The sequence below is a fragment of the Schistocerca piceifrons genome, chromosome 11 (assembly GCF_021461385.2).
Source record: "Schistocerca piceifrons isolate TAMUIC-IGC-003096 chromosome 11, iqSchPice1.1, whole genome shotgun sequence".
NCBI classification, from domain to species: Eukaryota; Metazoa; Arthropoda; class Insecta; order Orthoptera; family Acrididae; genus Schistocerca; species Schistocerca piceifrons.
Genome location: NC_060148.1, coordinates 84,576,502 through 84,590,104, shown reverse-complemented (window position 1 = coordinate 84,590,104; position 13,603 = coordinate 84,576,502). Strand labels below are relative to the sequence as shown.

Here is a 13,603-nt window from a genome sequence, read left to right as displayed (position 1 = left end):
GACATGAACCCTATTGAACATGCTTGGGATAGATTGAAAAGGGCTGTTTATGGATGACGTGACCCACCAACCATCCTGAGGGATTTACGCCGAATCACTGTTGAGGAGTGGAACAATCCGGTCCAACAGTGCCTTGATGAATTTGTGGATAGTATGCCACGACGAATACAGGCATGCATGAATGCAAGAGGATGTGCTACTGTGTATTAGAGGTACCAGTGTGTACAGTAATCTGGACCACAATCTCTGAAGGTCTCGCTGTATGGTGGTACAACGTGCAATGTGTGGTTTTCATGGGCAATAAAAAGGGTGGAAATGATGTTTATGTTGATCTCTTTCCAGTTTTCTGTACAGGTTCCAGAACTCTTGGAACTGAGGTGACGCAAAACTTTTTTTAATGTGTGGATAAACTCTACAAATCTGAACATACAAATGTTTAAAACTGCACTTTTATAGCCATTTAACGAAAAAGGAATGAAAATTATGCTGTCAGAATGAGACTGTGATGATTCATTGTATAGTTATACGATCTTCTTCTGCATGTTCATGACTATAACAATGACTGTGGTCTCTATGGCTCTGTGACATTTTGCGATAGACAGCACAAAATTGTCTAGGAATTTGCATAGTTATTTTAGTTCATTTAAAACTTTGTCCAACTGGTTCATTAGATCTATTTACATTTCAATATCTTCCATCATGACCATGACTTTACCTTTCTCTATTTTGTGCAGGTTGTGTAGTGATTTATGTTATGTGATTTGTAATGTGCATCTTAAAGGGACACATTCACAAAGGAATTCCCATATGGAATCAATGTTAAAATGGGGAAACTTGAGGCGCACTTCGAAAATAAACTTTTACAGAACACGGATGAAACACCATCTTCAAATTGTATAAAAATTGTATATTATGAGATATAAGTTTTTTGTTCTACAAGAGCTGTTCCATAAAGAATGATCATAATTAATTTTTGACAACATACCTTTACTCATCCTCACAATTTTGATGGTCCTTCTCAAAGTAGGCGCCCTTTAATGGGATGCACCTGTCCCAGAATTTCTGCCAATTTTCAAGTACATGCTGGAAACCATTTTTTGAGAGTTCGTTCAAAATCGCCTTCGCAACTGCTTCTAATGATTGACAATGCCTTCCACGAAGGTGTTTCTTCATGTTAGGGAAAAGAAAAAAGTCATAGGGGGTAAATCCAGACTATAGGGAGAGTGAGGGATGCACTTCGAGTTGATATTTGCAAGATATTCAGCAACAACATTAGCAATATATAATCACGGTGCAGCATCGAGCCTGTTTCACAGAAATGTGGTCTTTTGCGCCCGATATGGACTGACTATGTTTTCAGGAGATCCCTGTAGAATTGTCCCGTTACTGATGTGTATGCAGGTACAACATACTGATAAACCATTCCATGAATATCAAAGAATGAGATGACTATAACTTTCCCAGCAGAAGTGATCACTTTTGCTTTTTTGGGGGTTGCTGATGAAGGAGATTTCAACACTGAGCTTTGCTATTTGCTCTCAGGATCAAAATGACAGCCAAGTTTCATCAGCAGCGATTACATTCGAAAGAAACTCTGGATCTTCCTCTGACACCAACTTTAACTGCATGCAGATCTACACGCAAATGTCCTTTTGTTCGGGAATCGACAGTCTCGGAACCCATCATGCACAAACACGTATCTTCATAATTTTTCTGTCACCAACGTGTGGGTGACACCCAATGAAATGATCAGTATTTCAGAAATTGATCTTAAGGTAATTCGTCTTTTCTCTCACAATGATAGCAGCAGTGTTGATGTTTCCATAAGAGCAGTAAGTGGAGCACCAGGTCCTCTTTCCTTTGAAATTGATTATCTCTCCTCTTTAAACATTTTAAACCACCTAACGTTAACTGCCAGAGTAAAGTAGTACTGCACAATTCAAAATGGAAAACTAATGTATACACCTATATTTCATATTAGTAATTTCTCTCTTCAACCTTCACATTATCTTTTAGTTGTGCATAGATAATGCTCAATTTTGATTAATTTTCATTTTCATTCAAAACTTGAGTCTAATAATTTAGTAATAAGTGATGAAAATAGGGATGTGTGGAGTAGTCAATTGTTTATGTCAATTAAATTTAAAATTAATTGTAAACTGTAACACTAATGTGGAACTAAAATTAATTTCATATTCCAGTCAATGTTCAATAATTAAAATTATGTGAGCGACTGTTAAAGCCCAGTATTACTGAAACAATTTGCACTACTGGCCATTAAAATTGCTACACCACAAAGATGACGTGCTACAAACGTGAAATTTAACCAACAGGAAGAAGATGCTGTGATACGCAAACGATTAGCTTTTCCGAGCATTCACACAAGGCTGGCGCCGGTGGCGACACCTACAACATGCTGACAACAGGAAAGTTCCCAACCGATTTCTCATACACAAAAAGCAGTCGACTGGCGTTGCCTGGTGAAACGTTGTTGTGATGCCTCGTGTAAGGAGGAGAAATGCGTACCATCGCGTTTCCGACTTTGATAAAGGTCGGATTGTAGCCTATCGCGATTGTGGTTTATCATATAGGGACATTGCTGCTCGCGTTGGTCGAGATCCAATGACTGTTAGCAGAATATGGAATCGGTGGGTTCAGGAGGGTAATACGGACGATGTGCTGGATCCCAACGGCCTCGTATCACTAACAGTCGAGATGACAGGCAGCTTATCCGCATGGATGTAACGAACTGTGCATCCACGTCTCAATCCCTGAGTCAACAGATGGGGCCGTTTGTAAGACGACAACCATCTGCACGAACAGTTCGACGACGTCTGCAGCAGCACGGACTATCAGCTTGGAGACTGTGGCAGCGGTTACCCTGGACACTGCATCACAGACAGGAGCGCCTTAGATAGTGTACTCGACGACGCACCTCAGTGCACGAATGGCAAATCGTCATTTTTTCGGATGAATCCAGGTTCTGTTTACAGCATCAGACAGTCGCATGCGTGTTTGGCGACATCGTGGTGAACGCACATTGGAAGCGTGTATTCGTCATCGCCATACTGGCGTATCAACCGGGATGATGGTACGGGGTGCCATCGGTTACATGTCTTGGTCACCTCTTGTTCGCATTGACGGCACTTTGCACAGTGGACGTTACATTTCAGATGTGTTACGACCCGTGGTTCTACCCTTCATTTGATCCCTGCAAAACCTACATTTCAGCAGGATAATGCACGACTGCATGTTGCAGGTCCTGTACGGGCCTTTCTGGATACAGAAAATGTTCGACTGCTGCCCTGGCCGGCACATTCTGCAATGTGTGGATGGCACCCAATGAAATGCTCAGTATTTCAGAAAGTGATCTTAAGGTAATTCGTCAATCCTCTCTCACAATGATAGCAGCAGCGTTGATGTTTCCATATGAGCAGTAAGTGGAGCACCATGTCCACGTTCCTTTGAAATTGATTATCTCCCCTCTTTAAACATTTTAAATCAGCTTTGAGCTGTGCTGTAGGGAAGAACAGATCCTCCATAGGCCTCCTGTAACATTGTATAGGCCTCAGCTGAAGATTTGTTGAGACGAAAGCAGAATTTCAAAGCCGCATATTGTTCCTCGTGTTTTATCTCCATTGCAGCAGTAGGCGCTACTGAAATCGTCTGTCCTCATCTGACTCTCACTGGCATGAACCTGGAGTCCCGATAATGAAACTACTACAGCGTGTTTGTTGCACATTAATAGCAGAATATCATAAGATTAAATTTTAGCGTGAGAAATTATGACCATAAAAAATTATGAGCATTCTTTATTGAACACACACACACACACACACACACACACACACACACACACAGACAGAGAGAGAGAGAGAGAGAGAGAGAGAGAGAGAGAGAGAGAGACTTTTTAAAATGCTTGGAGTTTGTAAATTTTTTCTTGGTGTCAGTCACAACAGGCCCCTTTTTATTTTATTTATAAGAGATACTGCAAGTTTAATATATTTATCTTTCTTAGTTTCTGAGAAATGTGTATCAGAATACCTAAAACAGAGTTTTGAGAAAAACTGTTTTAAAGTATTACATACAAAAAACTAATGTAACTGCCATACACATGTACATTTCAAACATTTCATTTCAGGACTATACTATGGCTTAGCTTCAACCTCTTTATTTTCTTTTCCTTTTTTCTTTATTATTCTGGCTATCCTGGCCTCCTCAGCAGCATTTCCTGAAGAAATTTAAGCAAAACGGATACTTTCCATGTCGATACTTTACCGTCCGCTTTCAGTATTGATACCGACCTTTGTTCGAAGAGTCTTTAACACTTCAGTCTATTTTGACACGTGAGCTCTGTACCCCCCCCCATGAACCATGGACCTTGCCGTTGGTGGGGAGGCTTGCGTGCCTCAGCGATACAGATAGCCGTTCCGTAGGTGCAACCACAACGGAGGGGTATCTGTTGAGAGGCCAGACAAACGTGTGGTTCCTGAAGAGGGGCAGCAGCCTTTTCAGTAGTTGCAAGGGCAACAGTCTGGATGATTGACTGATCTGGCCTTGTAACAATAACCAAAACGGCCTTGCTGTGCTGGTACTGCGAACGGCTGAAAGCAAGGGGAAACTACAGCCGTAATTTCTCCCGAGGGCATGCAGCTTTACTGTATGATTACATGATGATGGCGTCCTCTTGGGTAAAATATTCCGGAGGTAAAATAGTCCCCCATTCGGATCTCCGGGCGGGGACTATTCAAGAGGATGTCGTTATCAGGAGAAAGAAAACTGGCGTTCTACGGATCGGAGCGTGGAATGTCAGATCCCTTAATTGGGCAGGTAGGTTAGAAAATTTAAAAAGGGAAATGGATAGGTTGAAGTTAGATATAGTGGGAATTAGTGAAGTTCGGTGGCAGGAGGAACAAGACTTCTGGTCAGGTGACTACAGGGTTATAAACACAAAATCAAATAGGGGTAATGCAGGAGTAGGTTTAATAATGAATAGGAAAATAGGAATGCAGGTAAGCTACTACAAACAGCATAGTGAACGCATTATTGTGGCCAAGATAGATACGAAGCCCACGCCTACTACAGTACTACAAGTTTATATGCCAACTAGCTGTGCAGATGACGAAGAAATTGAAGAAATGTATGATGAAATAAAAGAAATTATTCAGATTGTGAAGGGAGACGAAAATTTAATAGTCATGGGTGACTGGAATTCGAGTGTAGGAAAAGGCAGAGACGGAAACATAGTAGGTGAATATGGATTGGGGGACAGAAATGAAAGAGGAAGCCGCCTGGTCGAATTTTGCACAGAGCACAACATAATCATAACTAACACTTGGTTTAAGAATCATGAAAGAAGGTTGTATACATGGAAGAACCCTGGAGATACTAAAAGGTATCAGATAGATTATATAATGGTAAGACAGAGATTTAGGAACCAGGTTTTAAATTGTAAGACATTTCCAGGGGCAGATGTGGACTCTGACCACAATCTATTGGTTATGACCTGTAGATTAAAACTGAAGAAACTGCAAAAAGGTGGGAATTTAAGGAGATGGGACCTGGATAAACTAAAAGAACCAGAGGTTGTACAGAGATTCAGGGAGAGCATAAGGGAGCAATTGACAGGAATGGGGGAAATAGATACAGTAGAAGAAGAATGGGTAGCTTTGAGGGATGAAGTAGTGAAGGCAGCAGAGGATCAAGTAGGTAAAAAGACGAGGGCTTGTAGAAATCCTTGGGTAACAGAAGAAATATTGAATTTTATTGAATTTAATTGATGAAAGGAGAAAATATAAAAATGCAGTAAGGAAACAGGCGAAAAGGAATACAAACGTCTCAAAAATGAGATCGACAGGAAGTGCAAAATGGCTAAGCAGGGATGGCTAGAGGACAAATGTAAGGATGTAGAGGCCTATCTCACTAGGGGTAAGATAGATACCGCCTACAGGAAAATTAGAGAGACCTTTGGAGATAAGAGAACCACTTGTATGAATATCAAGAGCTCAGATGGAAACCCAGTTCTAAGCAAAGAAGGGAAAGCAGAAAGGTGGAAGGAGTATATAGAGGGTCTATACAAGGGCGATGTACTTGAGGACAATATTATGGAAATGGAAGAGGATGTAGATGAAGATGAAATGGGAGATATGATACTGCGTGAAGAGTTTGACAGAGCACTGAAAGACCTGAGTCGAAACAAGGCCCCAGGAGTAGACAATATTCCATTGGAACTACTGACGGCCGTGGGAGAGCCAGTGCTGACAAAACTCTACCATCTGGTGAGCAAGATGTATGAAAGAGGCGAAATACCCTCAGACTTCAAGAAGAATATAATAATTCCAATCCCAAAGAAAGGAGGTGTTGACAGATGTGAAAATTACCGAACTATCAGCTTAATAAGTCACAGCCGCAAAATACTAACACGAATTCTTTACAGACGAATGGAAAAACTAGTAGAAGCCAACCTTGGGGAAGATCAGTTTGGATTCCGTAGAAACACTGGAACACGTGAGGCAATACTGACCTTACGACTTATCTTAGAAGAAAGATTAAGGAAAGGCAAACCTACGTTTCTAGCATTTGTGGACTTAGAGAAAGCTTTTGACAATGTTGACTGGAATACTCTCTTTCAAATTCTAAAGGTGGCAGGGGTAAAATACAGGGAGCGAAAGGCTATTTACAATTTGTACAGAAACCAGATGGCAGTTATAAGAGTCGAGGGACATGAAAGGGAAGCAGTGGTTGGGAAGGGAGTAAGACAGGGTTGTAGCCTGTCCCCGATGTTGTTCAATCTGTATATTGAGCAAGCAGTAAAGGAAACAAAAGAAAAATTTGGAGTAGGTATTAAAATTCATGGAGAAGAAATAAAAACTTTGAGGTTCGCCGATGACATTGTAATTCTGTCAGAGACAGCAAAGGACTTGGAAGAGCAGTTGAATGGAATGGACAGTGTCTTGAAAGGAGGATATAAGATGAACATCAACAAAAGCAAAACAAGGATAATGGAATGTAGTCTAATTAAGTCGGGTGATGCTGAGGGAATTAGATTAGGAATTGAGGCACTTAAAGTAGTAAAGGAATTTTGCTATTTGGGGAGCAAAATAACTGATGATGGTCGAAGTAGAGAGGATATAAAATGTAGGCTGGCAATGGCAAGGAAAGCGTTTCTGAAGAAGAGAAATTTGTTAACATCCAGTATTGATTTAAGTGTCAGAAAGTCATTTCTGAAAGTATTCGTATGGAGTGTAGCCATGTATGGAAGTGAAACATGGACGATAAATAGTTTGGACAAGAAGAGAATAGAAGCTTTCGAAATGTGGTGCTACAGAAGAATGCTGAAGATTAGATGGGTAGATCACATAACTAATGAGGAAGTATTGAATAGGATTGGGGAGAAGAGAAGTTTGTGGCACAACCTGACCAGAAGAAGGGATCGGTTGGTAGGACATGTTCTGAGGCATCAAGGGATCACCAATTTAGAATTGGAGGGCAGCGTGGAGGGTAAAAATCGTAGGGGGAGACCAAGAGATGAATACACTAAGCAGATTCAGAAGGATGTAGGTTGCAGTAGGTACTGGGAGATGAAAAAGCTTGCACAGGATAGAGTAGCATGGAGAGCTGCATCAAACCAGTCTCAGGACTGAAGACCACAACAACAAACAACAGCTCTGTACCACATCACTGAATCGGGAACACCAAGCTTTAGTATTTTTTTCTAACAAGAACAGTTTTTGATAGTCTTGCCCAATGACTGAATTCAAATTTTCATTCAGAGTCAATAGTTTTACAATGGACATAATATAATAATTCCAATCCCAAAGAACGCAGGAGTTGACAGATGTGAAAATTACCGAACTATCAGTTTAATAAGTCACAGCTGCAAAATACTAACACGAATTCTTTACAGACGAATGGAAAGACTGGTAGAAGCGGACCTCGGGGAAGATCAGTTTGGATTCCGTAGAAATGTTGGAACACGTGAGGCAATACTAACCTTACGACTTATCTTAAAAGAAAGATTAAGAAAAGGCAAACCTACGTTTCTAGCATTTGTAGACTTAGAGAAAGCTTTTGACAATGTTAACTGGAATACTCTCATTCAAATTCTGAAGGTGGCAGGGGTAAAATACAGGGAGCGAAAGACTATTTACAATTTGTACAGAAACCAGATGGCAGTTATAAGAGTCGAGGGGCAAGAAAGGGAAGCAGTGGTTGGGAAAGGAGTGAGACAGGGTTGTAGCCTCTCCCCAATGTTATCTGTATATTGAGCAAGCAGTAAAGGAAACAAAAGAAAAATTCGGAGTAGGTATTAAAATTCATGGAGAAGAAGTAAAAACTTTGAGGTTCGCCGATGACATTGTAATTCTGTCAGAGACAGCAAAGGACTTGGAAGAGCAGTTGAACGGAATGGATAGTGTCTTGAAAGGAGGATATAAGATGAACATCAACAAAAGCAAAACGAGGATAATCGAATGTAGTCAAATTAAATCGGGTAATGCTGAGGGTATTAGATTAGGAAATGAGACACTTAAAGTAGTAAAGAAGTTTTGCTATTTGGGGAGCAAAATAACTGATGATGGTCGAAGTAGAGAGGATATAAAATGTAGACTGGCAATGGCAAGGAAATCGTTTCTGAAGAAGAGAAATTTGTTAACATCGAGTATAGATTGAAGTGTCAGGAAGTCCTTTCTGAAAGTCTTTGTATGGAGTGTGGCCATGTATGGAAGTGAAACATGGACGATAAATAGTTTGGACAAGAAGAGAATAGAAGCTTTCGAAATGTGGTGCTACAGAAGAATGCTGACGATTAGATGGGTAGATCAGGTAACTAATGAGGAAGTATTGAATAGGATTGGGGAGAAGAGAAGTTTGTGGCACAACTTGACTAGAAGAATGGATCGGTTGGTAGGACATGTTTTGAGGCATCAAGGGATCACAAATTTAGCATTGGAGGGCAGCATGGAGGGTAAAAATCGTAGAGGGAGACCAAGAGATGAATACACTAAGCAGATTCAGAAGGATGTAGGTTGCAGTAAGTACTGGAAGATGAAGAAGCTTGCACAGGATAGAGTAGCATGGAGAGCTGCATCTAACCAGTCTCAGGACTGAAGACCACAACAACAACAACAACATACTTTTTTGAGAGCCCTTGTTGGCTAAGGTATTTGAAAATGGGTTTGGCAGTAAGTAGGATATTTCCACAATGAGATTTTCTTTCTGCAGCGGAGTGTGCCCTGATATGAAACTTCCTGGCAGATTAAAACTGTGTGCCGGACTGAGACTCGAACTCGGGACTTTGCCTTTCGCGGGCAAGTGCTCTAGTGCACACAGTTTTAATCTGCCAGGAAGTTTCAGTAAGTAGGATAGTTTTCTAGAATTGGAGGCTGTACCTTGGTTGTTGTATTTGCACCAGCTGTCAGGTCCCCATAGGGTTTCTCACCCACTGGAAGTTTATGAAAGGATATTGCCCAGATAACTCTTCTGATTGCATCTATATTGTTGCAGTTATTCTTAATTTTCATATCATAATAATTCTAGATCCTATCTATTTCAAGCTATTTTAGCCCCCGTTTATCACCTAACTTATTTCCACTACATACCTTTACTGTACATGCAGTATCCACTCCAGTCTATTAATTTTGACTGTAGGCCTGTATGGTGTATCTTATATGACTTTTTGATAAGCCTTATTATCCCCCATCCCCCAAGGTAATCTTTATACAGGACACATATTGACTGCTTAGACATTCTTGGGAACAGGAAGCATCTAGAAGCTTTTTACTTGAGGCAGACACTCAGGATGACTTTGCATTCAATATTTCCCCCCCCCCCCTCCTCCCCCCCACCACGGTCTGTAACAGGAAGTTTCATTGCTTATTTTTATATATTTATTCCCATTAAACCTGAGCTTATACCCAAACTTCTTTATTCTACCCATCCTACTTATAACTGTTCACAGAAACACACTAAATCATTATATTTGTATCACATAAACATAAACAACAAACATGAAGGATTTGAAAAACAATAGTCAGCAACGCAGATGGACTGACAAATATTGAAAAAATAATTCTCTCTTGCAATCAAAATAAGGATATCTGTCAAACACAAATACTTGCTGTACTGTAGTTCGTGCTCGGCAAGACAGCGCACAAATGGGCGATATACTTAGTTACCAGGCACCATGGAAAAATTAATAACTCAGAAACTAGTCATTAAATTTGAATGAAAAAATGACATTTTGTAGCCAAATAATAGCAGCATTAAACAAGACACAAAAAATATTTTCAATTTTTTTTAAAATCCTGTTAGTGACTGTATCCTCTTAAGTGTGTAGAAGACGTGGAGGTGTTGCTGTCAGTTATTGTCGAGTGTTCTTTAAACTTGGTGATAATCTTTCTTCCCGCCTGTCAAATATAAAATTTTGGTGATCTTAACAGTTAATCTTGTATATTCCAGGTTGTGAAAATTGTTCTGATTCTTGTGGTGTATGTCTCAACAGTCACTATAGGCTGTGAATGTTTCTGCAGCTAGTTTTTGCTTCTGTATTCTTGAAACAACAAGTTATTTTGTTGAAAATAACAATACCCTGAAAAATGTTAGTAACGCTGGAAAAGAATTCATTATTCAATTAAGACTTGATGCTAAATATTGTTCCAGCTGCATATTCTACAAATTTCAGGTGTAATCACTGAATACTTATTATTTTGAATGATCAATGAGTATTTACATTTCATCATGTATGCCATACTGCAACCTAATTAAACTGAAATTAATTTTTGTAACTGCAAATTTGTTAAAATTGTAATCACGTATACTAATTTTGAGTGTAATCATTCTAGAAATAATTGAGTGTCTGAGCGTGTCAACTAGATTGTTTTTGGATCATCATCTGTACGTTTCATATTTGCGTTCTTCCTCTATCTTTGCACAGAACACTTCACTCAGCTGCCGTCTTACCTGCACCCCACTATAGTCAGTTCCTTTCCTGTTGCAGTTGCAAACAGAATGACAGAAAAACAAATGTCTTTATACCTCCCAATGAGCCCTGATTTCTTCTATCTTTGTGTTATTTATCTGGCAGTACGACCTTTCTACAGTCAGCTTCAAATGCCAGCCCTCTAAATATTCCGAACAGTCACCTTTTTCCAAGATTTCCCATTTGAATTCCCAAAGTTTACATAATTAAAAATGTGGGATATATTAATTTATAGCAACGAGTAACTCACTCATCCGCTCGACAAAATATAAGTCTTACGACTATTTATTGCACGTTACTGCTAGCTGAGAAAATTTACGAGTTTTATGCTTCGTATTGATAATTTAAAGGAAGAACAATACACAGTTACAACATACACTTTTATAAAATACCTGGTACCAAATCGTAACATTACCGGTTGTACTGGTTAGAGTAAGTATCCGAGGCAGTACTGACCCCTGTGTGAGAAGAAGAAATAGTGTACGATAGCGACGACCATGATGAGCCCCTTGAGTGGGTCCTGGGCGTGGCACGGCACCCGCTTCTCCTGCAGAGCACTCAGTGTCAGGAAGCCCGCCAGGGCCAGCAGCGACCCGTCCCTCAGGGGCACCAGCCAGCGCCGCCGCGGCTGCAGCCGCAGGCGGAAGCGCACGCTCGGCGGCGCGTAGCCGGCGATGCCGGCGCTGCCGTAGCCGCCCACGCGTACGCCCCCTGCCACCCACGCCACTGGCAGCAGAACTGCTGACGAACCTGTACCGTGTCATCACGCAGTTAGCACGTCATAATTTATCGGAGCGAGATTCGTTCTATTTAGTATTCGACACTCTGACAGTGGTGCTCTGGAGGCCACATCATGAGGACATGACATTTTACAAACACAGTTTACATCTTTCTCTTAAACTATTTGATGTTATATGCATGTGAAAAATACTACTTCATGATTAGCTCACTATTATAGCACAGATAACATCATACAAAAATTATTGTTTCAAAAATGGCAAAATAATGTTTCTCTTTTAAGCATAATACAATACAATACGAAATCATCCAAATTAAAATACGAAACTCATATTTGAGAGGTTGTGTAAGTGAAGGCAGTGAATACAACTCTGTGACTAGTGTGAAAATTAATGTTGTCTACAATTAATTACTTAAAAAAATCTCTATTTACAAAAAAAAGTTATATAAAAGGCTGGCTTTAACCAAAGTTTTGAAAAGAAAACCCACACTTGAAACTGTCACAAAAAATAAAATCCAACAAAACCACACAAAACACACCATAGCATCACAGTATCCCAATCTCCAGCTCAACCCAAAAGTGCACTTACCGTGTCGCCATTATGGTGTTGCATTTACTAACCAACAAATGATGAATTGGATAAGACAAGATGGCAGAACCCATGAGAAAATAGTTTTCAATAAATGTCAGAAGTGGATTAATGTTTTTCAATTAAATCATGGAAGGTGGGTCAATGTTTTTAATTAAATCATGCGAGAAGGTACACGGATCAATTTTTATTAATTAAATCATGGGAGAAGATAGGCGGATCGATGTTTATTTACAATAGAATCGCGTGTTCAATACACTAATAAACATTGATCCACCTACCTCCTATCACAATTTAATTAAAAAAAAAAAATCCACTTACTCAGAGGTTACACAGGCACCTAGGAGTACAATTTCAATTTTATGTCATATTCTATTTTATATGACAACATTCCCCATCATATATTCCATTGTGCCACTGTGTAATTTCGCACACTCCACATCATGATGACTGTAGCACACTAAATGTCACAATAACATACCTCACAAATACATCTCCACCACATAATTAAACCAATAGAGCAGACCACCTCTTCATATGTACCCTCTACAACATTTCATTTCTACTCCAAAACAAACAAACCGCAGCTCGATGACGTCACACAATACATTGCAGAACAGTGCAACTATGTCATGGGTCGGAATATACAGGTGGTATCCTACAATTACGTATACCAGACTTACCCTGCCTGGCTAGCCACTCGGTCTAATGCACTGCTTCCTGAGCGGTAAGGTGTGCCGGTCCTCAGCACAAATCCGCCTGGCGGATTAGTGTTAAAGTCCGGAGTGCCGGCCAACTTGTGAATGGTTTTTAGGCGGTTTTCCATCTGCCTCAGCAAATGTGGGCTGGTTCCCCTTACTCCACCTCAGTTACACTATGTCAGCGATTGCCGCACAAACAATGTCTCCACATACTCGTACACCATAATTACTCTACCACGCAAACATCTGGGGTTACACTTGTCTGGTATGAGACATTCCCGGGGAGGGTGGGGGTCCACTGGGGACCGAAGCGCACAATTACCCTGGGTTCAGTGTGGGGCGGCAATGGGGTGGGTGGACTGCTGTGGCCTGTTGTGGGGTTGTGAACCACTGAGGGCTACAGCAGGACAAAGCCTCTCCATGTTTCTAGATCCTCGGTTCAATACACAATACACATATTACCAGATGTACACAGAAAGCACAATGATGTTTCCCACAACAGAGCTTTCAGTCAGGTAGACAACACAGAAAATTAAAAAATAAGAAATTAGTTGCATAGATGAGGTTTCAGTCTCTGCTCCGAAGGTTTGCATAGG

General features: G+C 40.4%; 1 protein-coding gene across 1 annotated transcript in view; it reads right to left on the bottom strand.

Moving 5' to 3' along the window:
* The window catches only part of LOC124719728, a 36,996-nt gene that overhangs the window by 12,588 nt on the left and 10,805 nt on the right, over nucleotides 1–13,603 (bottom strand). The window contains exon 2 of the mRNA XM_047244930.1: nucleotides 11,435–11,728. Within this exon, the coding sequence (XP_047100886.1) occupies nucleotides 11,435–11,728 (294 nt within the window). The remainder of the gene's footprint in view (nucleotides 1–11,434; nucleotides 11,729–13,603) is intronic.